This window comes from Notothenia rossii (genome assembly GCF_949606895.1).
Source record: "Notothenia rossii genome assembly, chromosome: 2".
In the NCBI taxonomy this organism is placed as follows: Eukaryota; Metazoa; Chordata; class Actinopteri; order Perciformes; family Nototheniidae; genus Notothenia; species Notothenia rossii.
Genome location: NC_136904.1, coordinates 51427352 through 51450114, shown reverse-complemented (window position 1 = coordinate 51450114; position 22763 = coordinate 51427352). Strand labels below are relative to the sequence as shown.

The 22763-nt window shown below is 39.5% G+C and overlaps 1 protein-coding gene across 5 annotated transcripts in view; it reads left to right on the top strand.

Moving 5' to 3' along the window:
* The window catches only part of cemip (cell migration inducing hyaluronidase 1), a 335274-nt gene extending 314482 nt beyond the window's left edge, over positions 1–20792 (top strand). For all 5 annotated transcript variants that reach the window (XM_079666028.1, XM_079666024.1, XM_079666027.1 and 2 more), the window contains 6 exons: positions 14899–15084; positions 15659–15863; positions 16453–16539; positions 16755–16912; positions 17102–17202; positions 17575–20792. In XM_079666028.1, the coding sequence (XP_079522154.1) occupies positions 14899–15084; positions 15659–15863; positions 16453–16539; positions 16755–16912; positions 17102–17202; positions 17575–17702 (865 nt within the window). In that variant the 3' untranslated portion in view covers positions 17703–20792. The remainder of the gene's footprint in view (positions 1–14898; positions 15085–15658; positions 15864–16452; positions 16540–16754; positions 16913–17101; positions 17203–17574) is intronic.
* The last annotated feature ends 1971 nt before the right edge of the window (positions 20793–22763 follow it).

The window sequence follows — 22763 nt, the reverse complement described above, 5'->3', positions numbered from 1 at the left end:
CATCCTCCTATGAAACATATTTTATTCCCTTTTCCATGTTCCCTCCCCTTCAGGTGGGACCTTATTTCAAAAAAATTATGTATTGAAGTCAATGGAGAGAGAAAGATTATCTTTCGATCCCGTTTGAATTGTGCCACGAATTACACATATGATGTTTATCAATTTAAAAGATAATTTTGCAAGTCAAAAAAAAGAAATGTGTCGTAAAACTGTGAAGTAACACATTTGTTTGTGTGAAACGCTGAATGAACTACATCTCTGGTCTCGCAGAACAACACACGTCACCAAGATGGCCGTCACTACTGTCTTGTCAACAAAACGATTGACTACCCTCACTATCATCTGTTAACTGTGTTCGTTATTCTCCCGACCAGGAGAGAAGCTTTAAAAGGAGACTAAATGGAGTCTCTGTGAAAGTTCAATTGGGTACTTTAATTTAAAAAAGAAGCGGGTTGGTCACAAGCATGATATTGTTCAGTCAGACAAACAGCTGTGATCTGGCTCTCGTTAGGGAAGAGAAGAGAATGGATCTCTCCTCCGGTGCTGTTATATATCCTCTGCTGGCTCCTCCCCGCCAGCCGGCTCACCTCGTCTCCAATGTCCGTTATTGCATTTAAACAGAGGATAGGTTCTTTTCACATTCAATATATGCTTAACACGCCGTTTCTCCTCATATTCTCTTTCATCACTTTTCATTTAACACATTCTAAACGCTGTAATCAATACTCTAAACAATACTTCTCGGCTCGTTTGGTTTTCGGTCATTCCGGATGTTGTCACATGCTACTCTCGTCTGTAAACAATAATGTATTCAAATAAACTGTACCTTCATTTAATATTCAGCATGGTAGTATCTCGACATCTATAGTTGTAGTGTTAAATCAGTAGGCTTCGGTTTGCACCACTCCATATCATTTCGCTACTAAATTCACCTCTTCAGGAAATCGTATATTAGCCACATGCTAAATGCTAACCGTAGATGAAGGATTTTCAGAATAAAAGAAAGAATTTCTGGTTTTTCAGTATAAAAGAGCATTAAAACTGACGGCATGTTTAAACTACATTTCCCCATTAAAACATTGATTTTAATTTCTAACAGTCCCTCCTTACACACCTAAAAGGTGTGTATAATACTGAAATCAATGAGTTCTTCATCTGAACTTCGCATATTACATATCTCATATTAACAAACATACAATCAAATGGAATGGTTTTACAGCCGGCTTTACAAAAATACAAAATAAATTCTTGTCTGTGTTCAAACATAAAAGTTTTCCCTTGTGCATAACTTCTAGTGTTTACATTCAATATCATTCTTCAAAATAGCAGCAATGGCTTGGTATCAGAACATTTCTTCGTCCCTCCTTTCACAGAAACCGTTCTCATACCACGCTCAGTGTTAAGGCACTTGTTTTTACAAAGTGAAAAGAAACAAACCATTTTAGAATAGCAATGATTTTTACAACATGAGATCCACCATATTAGAATAGTATAAAGTAATAAAGAATAAGATAAAATATCTTGGATTGGCAAAGTAAATTGAAAAATAAAAATAAACTATCTTGGAATAGTGTAAAGTAAATTGAAATGGATTCACTCCATTTTAGCATTTTATTTTGCTCACTTCTTCACATGATTTCATAATGTAAAGAATCACATCAGCTGGACATTCATTTATCAATCTCATCTCCGAACATCCATATCATTTAAACTAACTCATCATTGTCATCAACATCTGTATACGGGGGTTGGTCGTCTTGTTCTGCTAGCATTTGTAATTATCTCCTCATGAGAAATTTACCCTCCCTCCTTTCATACCATTTAAGGTATGAAGTAATATGTTCTCTAGAAGGGGCCGTCGTGATCAATCGGTACGTTCTACTCTGGGGTACGGCATTCTAGACAGTCATTTCTGGGAGAAGATTTTGGTCAGTTACAACAGTTGTAGAGTTTCATCACTTAAAAGTTCCTTCTCATTACCTTTGGGTGGTCTGTTCTAATGCAGTGATAAAGTCCCTGAAATGGTGTGAGAACCAGTGGAATATCAATAACTCACTAATTTATTTTCAATTCTTGTCTACTTAAATAACTATGCTAACCCCTTTAACAGTGTGTGGAACCTTGGGTGCTAGAGCATGTGATAATTACTCCCTCCTTTAACAAGAACTTTAAAACAGAAGTCATTTCATTAATGGTTTGCAGTTCAATTCAGGAATTTACACCTATGGCAGATATGTTTCTCCTTTAAATAACATCTCTAAAAGTCAGGTCATCACTGATTGAATGGATGACCTTTAGGAGCTGGTGGCGCTTGTCTTTTAAAACTCATAATCTGGTGCCGTGCGCTCCCTCTGAAGCTGCAAGTAAGATTTAAAACATCTGCAGGGTGGATCGAGCGACCCCTTCTCCCTGAACGATATTTGTTGTAAAATATGCACCATCACAATGAGTGATCCAAGGCCCCCATGTATTACTCCCAATTATATTAGTTTTTTTAAATTAAAATGTGCAATCTCTCTTTGCCCAGTGTCTTTTTAAAACTCTACATCTTGGACAAAAAACAAATGTTATTTCCACCTTAATCTTCCCTCCTGAGGTAATAACCATGCTACAATGGAGAAATCAATACTCTAGATTGGAATACTATCTTTGGCTTGGTACTAGCTCTACCTTTAACATTTTCCATACAAATAAAGATTTGTCTGCTTTTATAGAGTGGTTACTAAAACCATCCCTTTAAACTGTAGGTCTATACTGTAACAAATAAAATCTTACCCAAATTCACACATGAATAAAAAAAACTCTTAAAGAATAATTTGTTCATATGATGAAAAGATTGAATAATATGTTCTACCCTCAGTGTGTTTTTAGGGTTATTTAATAGTTTCCTCTTTCTTACTTTATAAATTCACCAATTGATTAATTCATGGCTAATACACCTTTTTCTTTACGTATTTCTCGTTGGTGAATAAGTGTGTTTATGTGTAAACTCACTCACTCCCGTTTTCCTTCTCTCCCCCTCTGGTTGTCAAGCCACGACCCCCTCACGTTCTGCCGGACCATGCCAACTCCTCCGTCCTGTCCTCTTCTCCGTCCACCTTCTCCTCAGTCCATCCGCTCTTGGATCCTTCCGCTGTAACTCTCTTCAGTGTCCCATCTGCTTTGCTTTTCATCTCCTCCTTTACAGTCTCTACTTTGTTGCATGGAGGGCGTATTCCGCTCTCATGTCCCACACTCTGCTCTTGTGTCCAAATCTTGTGGCTCAGCTTGGAACTTCATGTCCTGTGGGGGACCGATGAGAGTGTGCCTTTTATGTCACCTGTAGTTCTGGATTCCTCAGGTGGAGATGGTTCAGCTCTGCTTCTCTGTCTGTTCGATGGAGGAGGAGGAGTCTTCCGTGGTGAGGTCTTTTGTCTGCTTGGAAGTTGGGGTCGTAGCGTTCTGACAGGCGGAGAGATAGAGAGAGAGAGATCTCGGGACGCATTATCTATAGTTAATTCTAACACACTGAGGTAAAATAAATCCAATCTTTCCCACTCTATTTTCCTAACCATACTATCTTTCTTTGATGTTAAATGTCATCTAAGCCCAGTTAATGTTTTCTAATAATTGTACCATATCCCTAAACATTGTTTTCACCCACTGTAACATGTTTACTCCAATTAACTCTTTCAGGAAACCACTTTCTTCCATAAATTTAAATACCTAGATGCTTCAAGGACCACATATTTCACACACTATAAAGGAACGTCTCCATATTTTCTCCGTCACTTTAAATCTCACTGTTATTTAGAACATAAGTAACTTTGGTGACTGGAAATATCTGCAATGTCGCCACTGTCTGCTAGGAAATTTTATTCATAGAGTTTGTACGTACAAAGCTGTACTTGTGGGTTAGTAGCCTGTGTCTAACTATCATTTTCAATAATTGTGCTCAGGTCACCGGTCGGTTGTTCATAAACTTAACAGGGGGTGTTTCTGGTACAGACTAAAACATGGATCCAGTGTATTTAGAGATTCCCCTAATCTGTAAATCCCCATCACTTACATATCCCGATCACTTAAACCCATCTCATCATTTGATACAAGAACTGCATATAGGGGGGTGAATCATCTGGATTATAACCGCCTCTTGTTTGGGAACGAGTATTTCTAACTCCTCCTCTTGTTGCTCAGCTGATCTTTTGGCTCTGAGGATAAGTGAAAGTCTGTGAAACACAGCTGGAGTCTTGTTAGTGATGTGGGCATTCTCTATGAGTGAACTAATGGTTCCATGTTTTACTTGATATTGTACTCCCCTTCCAACCAACAAGGTGCCAAGTGTAATGAGCACAATCAACAATGCTATTCCGACTCTTATCCCTAGGGGACCCCACAATTGGTTTGGCTTTGTTCTCGTCATCATCTCTATTTTATCCCTGGTTGTGTTCGTTACAGAATTTAAATAATGAGTCCAAAAATAACATACAAAAAATTGGACTCTTTTTCAGATGTAAAACAAAAAAATAGGTTTTCACATTAATGTACAATCTATAAAAATCTATAGACAATTTGTCTTTTGAGCTGTTTCTATCTTTATCTTATTTCTATTTATTGTTTTGTTCCAGCTCTGCCAAATCAGTCCTAACTCCCAATAATGTTCTGGAAGTCGCCAGTGAAGGGTGACAATGTGTGAGGTGGTGTCAATTTGCTCCTTTTTCTTTACCTTTAAACCGGAGCGCGTGTGAAGTTTGTTACAACCTTTCACGCTTCCGTCCACCGGGGATGAGCCCACTGTCTTTTGTGAACTTTCACCCTCACCCAATCACCTGGCCGAACAGGAGTCTCTTCTGGTGTCTCGTCTGGTATCTCTGTAGTTTTCCTAGCCTGCTTTAGTAGACAAAACTTGCATAATATTACTCAGAGTTCTGACATATTCATCCACTTCTATTTGTCTAATATCTAAAACTGGACCACTCCCTCCTTGGAGAAGGCCCAAGCTTTGGCATTGGCATGTTGTTATGAGACCTATTGTCAACTACATGTTATTATTTATTAACTACAACGTCACTGAAATCAACATATCTGTATAATCATGACACTCCCTCCTTTGAGCATAACATGCTCAATTAATATTGCAATGATTACCCTATTATGAACAGGACATGTAAAACCCATAACGTTGCATTAAATAAATATAAATTCTCCGTGTACCCACAAGGCGTACAAAAATATCATATGATGTATGGCTTTCTGATGGCATAAATGCATATTCACAAAACATTTCCCATGAGCACTTCTAATAGTTTACTTGTTTCAATAATGGCTTTTGTCATGGTATTATGCATCATCGTTGCTGCGAAAAACAATACCCCTGGTGTCGCTAATGCGTCTCAATAACTCTAGGATTAGAGGATTGGTTGACACTGCTGAACTAACATATGATAAAATAATCATTCTCCAAACTGGAGGGAAAATATGAACTATTCTCACAGAGGGTGACCTGCATGAAGGGCTGGTGCCCCTCACTCAAATGAGATATTGCCTTACGCACTACACTATAAATCAGTAAAGTTACTCAAGAATAAATAAATAAAGACTGATTCTTGAAACTGTTGTAAAAACCCTACAACTTCTTCATCAGTGTTATGTTATTTAATCTGCGGCTCATGCCTTAAAACAGACACTTCAGACCGATTATAAAATGGTGTTTATGAGAAAAATGTAATCTGACTCCATAAATCACATAATTGTTTGATTAAAAACTGCACTTCTGGCTAAGAATAAATGAAGTTCCCCTTTAAACACAGCCCCGGTCTTCTGACGGGGTCTATCTATGTACTGGCTGGAAAATGTTGGGCCAGTCTCTGTCGCTCCGTCACATCTTGACCTCACTAGTTGTGTGGACACAATAGTTTTCTGTGTGGGGGAACAACATCACTTGTAATCTGTATCCTTCTCATAATTACAAAAATAGTCTGCTAAATGTTCTACTCTGCTACTTATAATTGGTGGGTGCTCTGTGTAAATGCAAATTCAAAGCAAAAGGAGCAAATTGAATTTGCATTTCACGAAATGGCGATTGCCCTGTCTTTGTTTTTCCACATGTGGGGTGTAAACAAGATGGCACCCGATTATTTCGCACTCTGACCTGTAGACAAAGAGATTTGTCCATGCGGCTCTCAGGTGGGAGTTTAAACAATGGCGAGGTGATCTTTAAACGAACCGTAACAAAGTAAACCACTGGTGTGGTATTATAAACCCTGAAATACAAGCCAAAACAACACTTAGTTTAAAATAACAACATTTCTATCTAGTTTACTATGAAAAAATGGGCTACTATGAAAAAATGGGCTTTATCTTATTGATATCATCACTTAAAGTTAGGAACCCTTACGCACTAGCTATAAACCTGTTCACGTAATATTTGACTTTGTAGTCGACTATGGTTAACTGTTGCTATTTGGACACGCCAAACCGGGACTAATATGGAGACCTATCAGCCACTGATAATAGACCGTCGTCTTATTACTGCACTGCTGTTGTAATTCCGATTACCGTAACCCACCCGCAATATCTTTTTTTAAACAGAACAGTTTTAACCACTGATAAAGGCTTAGACCTTAACCAAGCCTTTCTTGAAAAGGACTTTCTTTAAAGCACTGACTTCGGTCTTAACCCTGAGTTGATTCACTATGCCCCGCTGGTTTACACTTACTCGGCCCTTAACCGATTCGCTATGTCTCCAGATCTTAACAAAAAATCGTCAAATGGGCTATATACCCTTACGTCATAGGCTAAATAACTATTAACGTAACAAGAGACACCTATGTGAAAGCAGCAAGGCACCTATCCGAAGTACAATGTCCACACACTATATATTTAAAATTCAACACCCACACGTGGTTAATAGCATGCAGGGTTAATGGAACAAAAGAAAGTGTGAACTCACCCTGCTTGTGACAAAACAACGCCTCGTGGTTTTAGAGTGATTATTTGATCAATTTGGGTTGTTTTAACATTAAAATGCACAGCTATTTTCAGGATCAGCCGGCTGCCGTCAAACACACAAATCTAACTTTGCCTAGTTTAACTAGTGAAGAATCTTTGTCATAACAGGCATCTTCTTACCGATTCATTTGAGCTCTTGTGTGTCGAATGGCTGCAAGCGTCTCCAGGAAACAGCCGGTTGCTTTTCTCTCCTCGGTCAGTGGGATCACGTCAGGGAATTCACCAGATTGTTAACTGTGTTCGTTATTCTCCCGACCAGGAGAGAAGCTTTAAAAGGAGACTAAATGGAGTCTCTGTGAAAGTTCAATTGGGTACTTTAATTAAAAAAAGGCGCGGGTTGGTCACAAGCATGATATTGTTCAGTCAGACAAACAGCTGTGATCTGGCTCTCGTTAGGGAAGAGAAGAGAATGGATCTCTCCTCCGGTGCTGTTATATATCCTCTGCTGGCTCCTCCCCGCCAGCCGGCTCGCCTCGTCTCCAATGTCCGTTATTGCATTTAAACAGAGGATAGGTTCTTTTCACATTCAATATATGCTTAACACGCCGTTTCTCCTCATATTCTCTTTCATCACTTTTCATTTAACACATTCTAAACGCTGTAATCAATACTCTAAACAATACTTCTCGGCTCGTTTGGTTTCCGGTCATTCCGGATGTTGTCACATGCTACTCTCGTCTGTAAACAATAATGTATTCAAATAAACTGTACCTTCATTTAATATTCAGCATGGTAGTATCTCGACATCTATAGTTGTAGTGTTAAATCAGTAGGCTTCGGTTTGCACCACTCCATATCATTTCGCTACTAAATTCACCTCTTCAGGAAATCGTATATTAGCCACATGCTAAATGCTAACCGTAGATGAAGGATTTTCAGAATAAAAGAAAGAATTTCTGGTTTTTCAGTATAAAAGAGCATTAAAACTGACGGCATGTTTAAACTACATTTCCCCATTAAAACATTGATTTTAATTTCTAACACATCACAATGAAACACGTCCAGAAGAATGTCATGCAAAGCTGCCTGCCTGCCTTCCTTTGATTCTCTCTGAACTGCCTGGTCTTTTTAATGTTTAAGGTCAACCATTTGTGCAGATAGCATGAAGTAGAAAAGATCAGCGATCGCCGTTGCTAACGTTAGCATTTCCCCCCGGGCTTAAATGGTGTATTATAGAATGATCACACCGGTGACAGTACTCTTCAAAGGGTTCACAAAATATGACTACTACTCTTACTGTTTAACATTTTGGGTTACTTCATGTTAAGGCTAATAAAAATAACAAGGCTGTAATGCAGTGGCGGCGCTAGAGGGTGGCTACTTGGGCTCAAGCCCTGGATGTTTTCTGAAAAGCCCCGGATGTTTCACTTAAAAAAAAAAAAAAAAAAACTTGTAATGTTAACCCTTCATACCTCTAAAATAACGTTTTTTGTTTGTTTTTTCGTGCGTGGAATTATACCGGTGTTGCAGTATGAGTTGAGTCATGACAACTGGCGACATTCTATTATTTTCGTCATAGGAATCCGGGGCGTGTACATTGAGGACCCATTGTTGACTTACCAGGAAATAAACATGTCGATTGCCTCGTTTGTCGTTTACGTTCATCTTTTGCTATATCTGCCTTCCTAAGATCACTTTGATGTACATTCAGTACTCGTATGTGAGGTGCTGGGGGAGAGGTCGATATCGTGACGCTTACAGGGAGGTATCGAACATTACAAGGTAGGTGACTGTGTGGATGCCTGTTCAAAACATTGCACACTTGAATAAATCATTTAAATTGTATATTTGTGTCCGACTTTCATTTGTACATCGTTCTTAATGTGATGTATAGTAGCTTTGATAGCTGCCCATAACTTCAGACAGCCTAAGAGTAAAACACAAGTCGTTTATTCACAGCCCGAACGCTCATCGAGATGACTGGATCATCTATGACAACTTGTGATCAGCTCCGATTAAATTGTGATATCAATTCTGTAGCTATTCTCCAGGGAGCACGTTTTTTGTTGCTAAAGTTAACATTCAAGCCATTTAAGAATAAAAATGCTTACATGACATGTCATTTGTTAAACATGAAGCTGTCTTCTGCTCTTTTCTGATTCTGATTACATATAACCTGTTGTAGAAACATTTATTGATGAAATTGATATGAAACAAATGCCATAAATATTGCTGTGACACTGATGTCCCATCGGGACATTAACCCTAAACATTCACAGTAAACCCGGAGTGACATATAGCCTATGCACAATTAGAAATAGGATTATGATCTGCACAGTTAATTTAGCTGATTCAATTATATTTAGTTAACATATTCTTTATTATTCAATTCAAAGTATGTTCAAACAAATGTAAACCAAAAAATCATCCTCATTAATTAAGTTATAAATAAGAGTTACTTTACCATTAAAGCCCAATGTGACATATACAGTATGTCACATTTCAGATATTTCACACTAGGCCGGGTTACTTGTCAGAAATGTGTTCTAGGTGGTCTATTTAGTCTAAATGACGTTCCCCTTAATTTCCCCAAAAGTAGAAATGGGTCCGGGTTCTTATGGGTTAAACATATAGGCTTAATTAAAGGCATAATAGAACTACTGTATTATATGTATTCAACGTGTGCCCCGCTGGACTTACTTTTCTGTAGTTTACCGTTACTGTGACATATCAATATTGCCACGGAAGATAGTTTGTGTGTTTCATTCCCATGCATCAAGGTTATTTTCATGTATATAATTGTTTTTCCTGCACAGTGTATAGTCTTGTTGTGATGAGAGGGATACAGGTATTTCATTAAAAAAACGTGCTCCCTGGAGAATAGCTACAGAATTGATAACACAATTTAATCGGAGCTGATCACAAGTTGTCATAGATGATCCACTCATCTCGATGAGCGTTCGGGCTGTGAAGAAACAACTTGTGTTTTACTTTTAGGCTGTCTGAAGTTATGGGCAGCTATCAAAGCTACTATACATCACATTAAGAACAATGTACAAATGAAAGTCGGACACAAATATACAATTTAAATGATTTATTCAAGTGTGCAATGTTTTGAACAGGAATCCACACAGTCACCTACTTTATAATGTTCGATACCTCCATGTAAGCGTCACGATATCGACCTCTCACCCACAACTTCACATACGAGTATTGAATGTGCATCAAAGTGATCTTAGGAAGGCAGATATAGCAAAAGATGAACGTAAACTACAAACGAGGCGATCGACATGTTTATTTCCTGGTAAGTCAACAATGGGTCCTCAATGTACACGCCCCGGATTCCTATGACGAAAATAATAGAATGTCACCAGTTGTCCTGACTGAACTTATACTGCAACACCGGCTCTCGTTTCAGTACACATAACAACGGAACCATAGCAACGGAACTCACAGGCAACAGAACTGACAGGCAACAGTCAGAAACGTGACTCTTACACTCTTTACGTCACAAACAACACGTTAGAACATTTGCATGTTGAACTCATAGACTGTATTTATAAATGGACGTAGGGTCCGTTACGTCACCCAGAGGATTCTGCAGAGTTGCCGAGAAGCCCTTAATAGGCGGAGTCGGCCACTAACGGCTCGACAGTGATGTCAGAGTCTAACTCCCGCCTGCTTCAAATAAGGGCAAAGAGGCGGAGCCAAGGCGGGACCTGCTGCTTAAGCACAAGGCGGGGCTCCAAGCTAGGCTAACATGCTCACATGTTCATGCTCAAGCCTTGTTCAACATCATTTCTTTAGCTAATACTAAAGCGGGCTGCAGGCGAACCAAGTCCGCGTTTCGCTGCATTCCTTGATCTCCAGTTATAATGCCGGACTCCGCCACCGGTGCTAACGGTGCTAACGGAGCCGCAGGGGGCTAGCTAGCTCCCTGCGGCTCCGTTAGCTCCGGCCGGCGGACTCCGGCGGCCACCACTGGGATAATTGGGTCCCCTTTTAACATTTGCTCCCGTTTAGCGTTATGGGCTTCATAGCCATACACTATAAAAGTCTTAACCAAGGCTGAATCATAAACTAAACTGTATATTTAAGCAATAGCTCACGACAGCTGTGATATAATGAGCATATACCACGGCTTAAGGGGCGTGGTTCGGCCCGACACGAAGCGGAGGGTCGACAACCCCCTTACTTATTGAATGTATATATGTGTGAGTGAAAAATGTATAAATATGAGAGCAAAATGTATGAATTTGTGCATTGAAATATATACGTGTGTGAGAGTGAACATTTATGTATGTAAAAGGAGAATGCACGTGTGTAAGAGTGAAAATATATGTATGTAAAAGGAGAATGTATGTGTGTAAGAGTGGAAATATATGTATGTAAAAGGAGAATGTATGTGCGTGAGAGGACCAGTATGAATTACAGCCTGCACGGCCCCTCATAGTAAACCAAATCTACTGTATATTGTTGTCTCTGTACACACACACTGTACATACAGCAATGTTTTAGTCAAGTCAACCATTCACAAGTCCAAGTTACTCTCGAGTCACCACTCTTCAAGTCCGAGGCCAAGTCCGAGTCACCAAGTGAGAGTCGTAGTTGAGTCCGAGTCCAAGTCACCCAAGGAGTGTCCGAGTCGAGTCCGAGTCATCATTACCTATGTTCGAGTCCAAGTCAAGTCCGAGTCACAAGTCTTCATGTATTAACCTTCGTGGATATATGTGTTGAAATGTAGCTGCTCCTCTACATTGCTTTTATCCTGTCATGTTATATTAATCTGTCTATTGAACTGCTGTGAAGCCAGTTTGGCTACAATTCTTGTAATAGCTGCTATACAAATATAAAGCTTATTACTAATATTAATATTATAATTATTTTATACAAATAAACTATATTTAAAATGAGTTACCTTTTAGAGAAGTGATTATATTTGTATGCCAATATTTTCCTATGGTGACGTCATTCTGCATGTTAAGTAGCCATGTGCTTTCGTGTTATCGGCTGAATCTTTATTTATTGATTAGATCACGTTACTCTGATGAGTGTTCAAGACAGCCTGTCTGAACTCGATCCTTAGAGTAATGTGTTACGGAGCCTTCTCTTCAATATTGTTTCCACATAACGAGCATTTAACGCTAGTCTTTTCCAATGTGGAAGCAGAAGGGTGTGTCTCTAGACATCTTTAGACTGGAATAGCGGGGCCCAGTGCGTAAACTCGCCTCACAGGTGCACACGCCAGGATAGAGGACATCAGACTCCAGAGAAAATTAGCTCGAGTCCGAGTCCAAGTCGGAACGTCAATGTACAAGTCAAGTCCGAGTCATCGTGGGGGGAAAGATTCACGAGTCCAAGTCAGCGTACGCGATAATTCAGAAGCCGAGTCCGAGTCATCGTGCGCGAGAATTCACGAGGCCAAGTCCGAGTCGCGTCAATCAGCGTCCGAGTCGAGTCACGAGTCCCCCGCAAATCGGCACTCGAGTCCGACTCGAGTCCGAGTCCAGGACTCGAGTACTCCATCTCTGACATACAGACACACACAAACACACACATTTTCTCAGCTGATACCACTCTTCCACATCCATACCAACACACCTACATCATAGTTGCATACATGTATTCCAATGGCTGGCAGGGCCCCATTATACAACAGGCCCAGAAACCAAGAAATGACAAGCATGTAATTCAATGGTAAAATGTCACATCTGGTGATATACAGTAAAAATGACAAATTGAACTATTTTCCTCCAAAATAAAACCCTGTGGTGACCACTGTTTTACATAATTCAATCTAGGAACTACAGGCTGGGGGTATTGTTCTGCACGGACACTATTGCTTACGGTACCTCCTGTGTACTTACTGCGTGCCCTTCTTTTCTTAGCTCTCTTGTCGTCCCGGGCTGCGACCCGTCAACATGTCCTTTGGAGCTCTTGAATAAAGACAACTTTGCACCTTCATTGCACCACCTTCGACTCCCTGTCTCTCGGCGCTACAACCCTGACATTACAAAATGCATGATTATATACCGGTATGGCTGAGAGATCAAAAGATGTGGTTATAATGGGAGTGAATGGGAATGTTTTGTCCGCGAGTGTCTAATGTGGGAGTTTTTTTGTTTAATCTGATTCTGAGCAAAAAGTAATAATGCACTAAAATCAATGTTGTAGCTAATCTTCCAAGACTGTTATATAAAAAAAGCCAACCCCCCAACATTTATTATATGGAAAGTATCTGCCTTTTTGTACACGTTTTTCATAGAAAAAGCAAATTCATGTTTTCAAACTGGCAGTTAAAGGATTAAAATTCTGAAAATAATTTAATATTTGGTATTTGTGATTAGGGCTGAAGTTGCATTAAAGATTAAACCCAAAAAAGTGGTTTAAAAAATATTTTAATATAATGTTTTTATCAAAGTCTTTTGCAGTGGACATTGTTGTCCCGAATGGTCAATTAGCGTAGTCGATTTGTTACACAGTGAATTAAAGGCCCATTTGAAAATGTTTGATTGGAATTCCAAAATAAATCGAGAAATAGCCTTGTTACAAATAAGCAGGCCATTTTCACCAACACAACCAAAGTTATTGCCAAATGAAATGTAAAAAATGTTCAAAAACGTCCACAGGGAGGGTTAACAAAAATAACCAATACATATATATAATATCAGGACATAAAACATAATAGTATACAATTAAAACAAAGTTTATTAAGTTGTTATTATATGCAACTTATCTTGGTAGACAGGGTAGAAGATGCAGAGAATAAGACGAGGTACCATCAACCAGTAGGGTTACAAGTGGGGGGTCATAGAAATCTTTGTATACATTGTTTAATGATCGGTTATGAAAGTACAGCAACATCTGCCATTCATCTTCTTTACAAATATAAGGATGTCATTAATATGCGTAATATAGCAACTAACAAATATCATAGAATGAGATCAGTCTTAAATAGCATAACGTGGACAACTAAAAATCGTATCTAAGAACAGTACTCGAGTAAATGTCCCCCACTGTATGGTGTGTCCAAACAGATTATTATCCAGAAAGACTACAGACAGAGGGAGACATACATGTTATTGTGAAAGATTACATGGGAAGTCAACTGCCAACATTAATTCGGTTTTGGACAATGGTTCCTACTAAATGCTTTCTGCAAATGCTCCTGATGTCCCTCAGAGACTTCTTGGTGAGGGCAGTAAACGGATTAGGGCTCTCAGCTCATTCCTGTCACTCTGCTATTTATCAAGAGCCCCACAGAATGTGGAGCGCCTCGCGGTGCGCTCCTCCCTTCAGAGGGTGTTTCCAGTGAAGTTCGAAGCTACTTTAACTACATGAAAGCCAGTTGTCATCTTAACAACCCCCTTATTGTGGAGCCAGTTTATTTCAATGGATGAAATGGCCAATGGCCCCATCTACAGGTCACAGAGGAAAACCGCACAAGTGGCTGTTTCTATAAAGCAGCGGTCTCAAACTCCTTTTAGTTGAGGGGCCACATACATCTCAAGTGGGCCGGACCAGTAAAATAATAGCATTATAACCATTTCCCACCCATTCACATGAACATAAGTTACGCTTCCATATTTTCACACCACATATTTTAATGCCATTTCACCCCAGCTGTGCCCTATATTTCATTATCACTTACTTGAGCAGTTATTTTGATCATCAATCTACTTTTTGTTAAGCCAATGGTAAGAAAATCACAAAAATATATTCAGTTAACTATATATTTAGCAGACAAGCTAAAGCCATAGTATCTTTTTTTCCTTTTAAGTTGTTGAAACAAATATTTATTAAAATATGATTTTCTTTATATGTTTTTGATCAAGTAATTTGTTCAGGTACCCCTGATTAAATAAAGGTAGAACTAATAATAACAGTGTGTGTTGTTCGCTCGATGTGAAAAGAAGATTTGCTGTGAAATAAAATCCGTACTGTATTGCTCTGTTTGGGATGTTTCAGGAATGACTGGATCAACGTTGGCCTCTGTTACCCACAAGGCACCACTTTCACCGTCATCGCCGACATCCACAACCGCCTGGCCAAGCAGACCCGCAAGACCGGCGTCTTCATGAGGACCACACAGATGGACAAGGTCAACCACTCCCAGCTGGCCCGAGGATACTACTACTGGGAGGAGGACACTGGGTCAGACACACACACACACACACACACACACACACACACACACACACACACACACACACACACACACACACACACACACACACACACACACACACACACACACACACACACACACACACACACACACACACACACACACACACACACACACGCGCACACACACACACACACACACACACACACACACACACACAAGCCCGAAAACTGTTGGTGGCCCATGCCGTTGGTGTGCTCCCTGTTATCGGACCTCACTTAGTATCAAATACAAATAAACACACACAGAAACACAAATACTAACACACAACACTACATTAGTTTGCCTCACACAAGAAAACATTACTGATAACACTATTATAAACCATTATAAACCATAATAAAGGGGGATATTTCTAATGAAAAACAAAAAATGTTATGTATTAGGGAATTGTCTTCTAATGAAGAATTAGTTTTCATGTAACTATAAGATATTTGCTGAAAATGATGTGTGGAGATTTATATTTATGAGATACATATGTTTTTATGATTATTCAAAAGATGATATGTGTTTATAACAAAGCTTTCCTGTGTGTTGCAGTCTGCTCTTCCTGAAGGTGAAGGCTCACAACGAGAGGGAGCAGTTTGCCTTCTGCTCTGCAAAGGGCTGTGAGAGGGTGAAGATCACCGCCGTCATCCCCAAAGGCAGCCCCCCCAGCAACTGCATGGCCCAGGCCTACCCCCGACACGCTGAGATGCCCGTTGTGGATGTGCCCATGCCCAGAAAGATACCTAATGCCAGGCTGGTGAGAATATATTTCACATTGCTGTAAATAAAGGCAGTTGTAGTGGTGGTACTGTTCATGCCTTCAGAAGAACATCAACCCTTAAAGGCATGCAAAATCAATATTACACCCTATTGTACCCACCTTACACCGTAATTACACTGTTATTACGACCATATTACAAATGGACACAGCCTGTCAAATGAATGTATGGCCCAGGATACAGAAACCATTTAAGGGTTAACCAACTCGCATTGTAGTATTGTCTCAATCTTTTTCTGAAAATAAGAAACAAATAACAAAAAAAAGAAACAAACAATTGTTTAAAACTTTGTAGGCATGTACATCCGTAGAAATAAAATGTAATGAATGCCCATTTTTTGCAACCTTATTTACATCCTCTTCAACTATACATCCAGCCACTTTCTTGCTTTTTTAATTTGTGTTGCTACTCAAATCTTAATTTCCCTACAGCAGTCCTTGGAAATGTAAAATCATTCTCTTAGCTCTGTGATTGAAAGTGTGGCGAGTGAGTGTTTAAATTGCTTCTGTGAAATGCCAAATGTTGTGCATTAATTCCAACTCTGTTTATTTGCCTGTTTACTCTCAGCAATCACCAGAACACTTCCTGGAAGTCATCCTGGAGTCCTACAGCACTCGGTTCTTCCACATCAAGGAGGACTTTGCCTTTACTGAGGTATAATCTTTTTGTCATACACACACGCACTTTGGTTGAAGACTGCAACCAATGGTTACGGGCTACAGAACAGAAATGCTGACAATGTACAATATTTAGAGAGCGTCATAGAGGGACACAATTTCCCTTGTGCACCCATGACATATAGCCACTTCAACATTAATGCAATGTTTAGTTCTGTCCTGTAGTGTAATCGAGTGGCTCTGTTGTGACAGGTGAACGGCAAGAAGATGTACCAACCAGAAGACGGGGTGCAGCTGACAGTAATTGACGGGCATGATGGGAAGTTGGTGGAGAACAAAAGCTTCAGGAACTCCATCCTACAGGGCATCCCTGCACAGATAGACAACTACGTCAGCGGACTGAGAGACAGGTAAACACCAGTTTCTGTTCAACTACAATACAGCAGCAGCAGCATTTTCAGTGGTGGACAGTACTTTTACTCAAGTATTGTTTGTAACTTACAAATTGTAAGTGCAAAAAGAGTAACCTGCACTTTACTCCACTACAACTCAATGGGATTTCAAAAAAACCCTCTCTGTCTCTCTTAATCTTTCTTCAGTTCCATCGTCCTCATTACGTCCAAGGGCCGGCTGCTGACCCGAGGACCCTGGACCAAAGTCCTGGAAAGACTTGGAGCAGACAAAAGTATCAAATTGAAAGGTATCTATAAGTTTAACAAGGTCTACGGAGATACATTTGCCCAGTGGCTACAATGTACGTTAAATACATTGATAAAAACATATAGCATTTTCAACAGAAATGCAGCTGATGGCCCTGTTGTTTTATTGGTTGCATTTTAACCAGGTCCAAATATTACTATTTGAATATTATTAATCGTCAGCAGTTGTAAAAGGAGACAACCTGGCCGCCAAAACTGTCTTTGTTGAATTACAAGTACACATCCATCAAAAAACTGCGGAACCAAAAGGAAGGACTACTCATATCTGATCAAGCAAAAGGACATTCATAGATCAACGCTAAAACAACCTTGCGCCCTGAGGATTTCACAAGCTGTTTTTGTTTTTCCTGCAGATAAAATGGCTTTCGTGGGCTTCAAGGGCTCCTTCCACCCTGACTGGATCCGTATGGAAGTACACTCCGAGCGAGCCAAGATCCATCAGGTGCTGCCCATCCCTGTGGTCCACAAGTTGAAGCTATGAGAGTGGGGAGGACAACCAAGAGACTAAGTAGCCCCCAGGATATACTAAACACAATTCCACCCCCACCACCTCCTATCCCCCCCAAAATGCGCCCACGTACACATACACACTACCAGCACTGCATAGTCAGTTGCTCCAAGCCATTGTCCAGTACCAGTGGCGTGTTTTTATTTTAAGTTTGGCGGTGAGAAAGAATGATGTGATTCTGTGTAATGTAAAGGGGATTAAGCTGTCCCAGGGACAGCGATGAAGTGTGTCAGAGTGGGTAAGAGATTCAGTAGAGGGATTCTCTGGCGGCCATATTGTATTCTAACAGCTAAGCTAACAGTGGCACAGAACAGACCAAGGAAGTGCGTTGGCAGTAGAAGGGAATTTTTTGTCGTGTCCAAACGGTGGTACTACATCTGTCGTTTCAGTCCGTGACGTCGTTGACCCCAAAAAAAGTGTTCCAATTGACTTGAACTACCCAGTACAACGACTTTTATAGTCATTATTTACATCATTGAGTCTAGAAGTTATAACATGCGCAACAATCTGAAGCCATATATTTTCCCTCTATTCATTTGAATGAGCCGAGAGCGGGTAATCGGAGGACCCTTAAAGACAACTCAAGTAGTCTAGCGGCCAAAGTCGCCGGTCACTCTCTGAATCTCCAGTTGCTCCATTTTGTGCTTAATGCGCCACTGAGCAACTTTAAAAGGAATGAACAGGGTCTTGAATCCGACGGTGTTTCCAGGTCTCTTCATACATCCATGGATTAATAAGCCTGATTGTTTTTCCATAACATTTTATTGTTATCTTTATCTCATAGAAGTATTTTGTTGACCTTATTTTAGCTTGTGAGCGAAAGTAAATATGTGTTCAACATAAAGGTGCACCTTGTAAAGCTTTGATATAGAAACATAGACAGTCCTCTAAAAGGCTTCACTATTGATTTACCCCAGCATTCTGACATCTACAGCCACATGTTGATACCCTGTGGTGTGGTAGTCACTGTTAGAAAGAGCTGTTTGGTGATGTATATGGTCGAGCTTTGCATGAAATGATCTAGTTCCTACAATGTGTTGTTTTGAACCTGTCTAAATGCAAAATGGAAGTCTTTCAGTGGAGGGTGAAGATCAGTGGAGGGCGAAGACTTTGCAGAAGGGCGAGATGTGATAGTTTTCAAAGTGTTGATAAACACACACTTTCGGCCATTCTCTTCTGAAAGGCATTTATTGCCTGGAACAGAACAGAGTGAAAAATGATAAAGTCTCACACCTCTGCAAACACCAAGTCAATCAATCGTTGAATTGGAGGTGATTGTTGGTTGTGGAAAGTCACAGGCAAAGTCAGCGTGTAGGTAGGGAGATTTACACGGTGTGAACATCAAACCTTTTTACTCCATACCGATGGCACAGTTATACGATGCTGTGAGAAGATAGAACTAATTGAGGGAAGAATGAAAAAAAAGAGAACTTGAGAGAAATTACAGTGATTGGATGGGTTTATTACATTCCAAATAAGGGAAGACATTGGCAGTTGTAGGGTATAGTGCTCAACGAGAGATTGAGTGTTGTACCCTTAAAAGGAGCAACATCGGCCAGATGCCCCTTCCTCGACCACATCCTTCAGCTTTTCATGGTAATCAAGAAGATTTAGCAGGCCTGATGTATAAACCCTACATCATGTTCTGGGTGAAATACCTCCAGATCAAAAGCCTCAACTCGCTAAATTGACTTCTTTCAAGAGCACCAATGAACAGACAAAGCACATGGAATAGGGAAGGCTGTTGCCATAATAGAGCAACGTACAACCAAGAGGGATTCTCGATGGAGAGAAAGTCCCTTTGGAGGAACACAGGGATTTCAGCCTTTGTAGTACCTTTACATGCACACAAACCTATAGATCACACCCCAAACGCAAAGTGAGGCCTTTAAATGCAGGACTTTGACTTGAGTATTTCTAAAACTGTGGTATGACTACTTTTACCGAAGTAAAAGAGCTGAGTATTATGTCTCGTAAAAAAATATTGTATAATTGAGGTTTCATTAGAGGAAGATAACAACAACAATATTAGATTATTCACATTTATTCATTTATATTGATTATTTAACAACAAATATTTCCAAGAGTCTGTTTCCATCCTAGTTGTTTGATACTTGTTTAATGACTGGCTGATTCTTCAATAGACCGTCAGTTGCTTGGCGTTTTGATAATGCGACTGCAAGCCTGTATACGAGCAGAGGGAGCAATGCTACAAGCGTGAGCTAGCTAATCTAACGCATGTCTAGAGTTTGTACTTCAGCGAGCATCTTCCCATGCAGGGACTCTGTGGTGTGGAGTGTTTCTTTGCTTGGTTATATGCCTGCTTTGTTTGAAAAAACTGTTAAAAGAGAGAAAAGAGAAGAAGAAGAAACAAAAAGAGAAATGTTAAGTGTTTTGCATCCAGACCCATGGTTGTTTATCTATTTCATTCCGAGCACTTGATATTGTGATGTTCTCCTCCAGTGTTTTTTCTATATCTGTGTTTGTGATCCATCCATCTGTGGAGTGAACCAGCAAGAAGTCCATCGAAATATAAAAGATTCAATTAAATGTTAAGTCAAGGAATGTTTAAATGTGCAATTTTCTCTTTTCAAACTTACAAAGAGATCTTTCTTTCAGTTTGGTGGTAAAAATAAATCCCCTCCCCATGCCGAAATAGCTGGTCTTTTTTCGGATGTCGTCACAGTAATTTAGTGTTTTGTATGTTTAATGTGTTTTTAAAAATCCACAGATTGCTAAGAGTTATATTTTATACTTATTTATTGTACAGACACAGTGTATCCAATCTACAAGGGCCAGCTTGTATTTGATGAACATACCTGCATTTGATTTCATACTGTCCTGTATGTACAGTGTATGTAAGAAACCATATAGACCCATTTAAAGGTTTGTAGCAGACACTCATACTGCATACAGGAATATGACACTTGGTATAGTTGGCTTCTTCTCACTGTTCACCTGGATGTGTTGTATATGTTGCTTGGGCTTGTAAAGTAATGAAGCTCCATTTTTTTTGAATTTCTTTCAGGACTTTTGTACAGAAATAAATGATGTTTGTCTGAATGACGCTGTGTCTGCACATGTATTTATCCAAAACAAAAGCAAAATACCACAGTGTCTTCTTGAAAAAAGTGTAATATGTGTATCAAGTTTCCTACTCTCAGCAGCAGGTGGGGGTAAATCACAGATCAGAAGCACCAGGGACTATTTACTCACTGCATTACACATAATATTGCAAAGCACACAGCAAAAACAAACAAGAAAATGGGAAGGTTGTAAACTGTACTATGGGCTGCTGTATTTAAACAACTTAAAACACTGATTTCAGCCCCCACTTCAAATAGTCATTAATCCACCATCATGAAATCCGTCAAATAAAATGTTCTGTAATTTCTCATTCAGCTGTTTAGGTTATGTGAACAATATGTCAATTTTGTTACTATAGGAACAGGTCTTCTTGAATAATTAAAATAAGAAAATCAATATAAGTAAAAAGCAGAGGTCGTAGAAGTACTCAGATCTTGTACTTAAGTAGAAGAACCAGAGTGTAAATTAAAAGTCCGACATTCAAAATGTTCCTCAAGTAAAAGTAGAAAAGTATTTTCATCAAAATATAGTGAAAGTAGCGACAGTAAAAGTAGTCATTGTGCAGATTGGTCCATTTCAGAATAATATATATGATATGTTTTATAATCATTGATCATGAAAGTGTTCTCAAAGCTGGTAAAGGTGCAGCTAGTTTGAATGACAATAGCCGCGTTCACACTGGAGAACTTTTCCCATTTTAGTTCCGATATAGTTGCGAAATGTCGCGTTCACACCAAAAAGAATTTTAAACTTATGCAATAGTACTTGGTTTGGCTTTTATGAAGTGAATATACCTGCATTAACACCTAAATAAAATTAGGGTTAAAATTCGACTGGCCAGTAGATTTTCAATACCACTGGCCCAGGAGCAGTCCTTAAACATACCTTGTCTGACCAGTCATGTGGAGCGCTCTGATACCTGGCCCTAGAACAGTGGAGAGTCCCTAAACAAGCACAAATCTCATATCTGATCTGCTACTTGAATATCATATGTAGATAAGTATATAGCCACTATAACTAGCTACTATATATTTCTATAAAGCAATTGTTCATATTTGGTTTCCTAAAATAATTATATTGTGGTCATTGTTGACGGTGACATTTCTGCTATGAGTTTTATTATTTTTTAAATGCGCTTTCTGCTTTCCTTTGGTTATCAGGAGGTAGACATATAATGGCTAAGTAATGAGTTATAGTAGCCTATAACATTCATTATCCTAAACTGCTGGGACATTTCCCTATACCGAATATACCTTTATATTTTCTACTCTTCACTGACTTGTCAGCAGGTCAGCATTGATGTACAGAGCCGAAAAAAGACCTTGTTTATATTGGCATCAAACCTATCAAGCCAGTGTGGCTGAAACTTTCTCTCCCTCTTCTTCTCATACTCCCTGTCACTCTCCTTTAACTCCTCCGGTGACAGCTCTGCCTTTCATCCAATACCGACGTCCGCCTCACAAAATGCTATGTTGTAGCAGTAACAACAATTTAACAAAACTGCTTGTCAAAATACCAATACCACAGGTCAATGTGAATTTTTGTCTTACTGTTATATTTTTAAGTAATATTTTGAGTGGCCCGAGCAGGCAAGTGGAAGGTACGTTCAGCTGGCCCGGGGTGTTTAATCAGTGCCTCCGGGCCTGAGGGCCATTTATAATGTCGAGCTCTGAGATGGAATTTAATGGATCGACATCATTCAGCATAATGCATAAGGTGATGTGTCTTTTGTATCAATGTACTTAAAGTGATATTTAGAAGTGAAAATTAGAGTGCAATTCACTTACACACCGCAATGGGGAATACGGACAGCAGTACAAAAGCTATATTTTTTATTACCTTAGTATAGAAAACTTTCCCATCAAACTGGAAAAAGAAGTTTCTTCACAGGCCTGACTGAGTCATGTCGAAACAGAAAAACCATGACAGTTACCAGACAACACACAC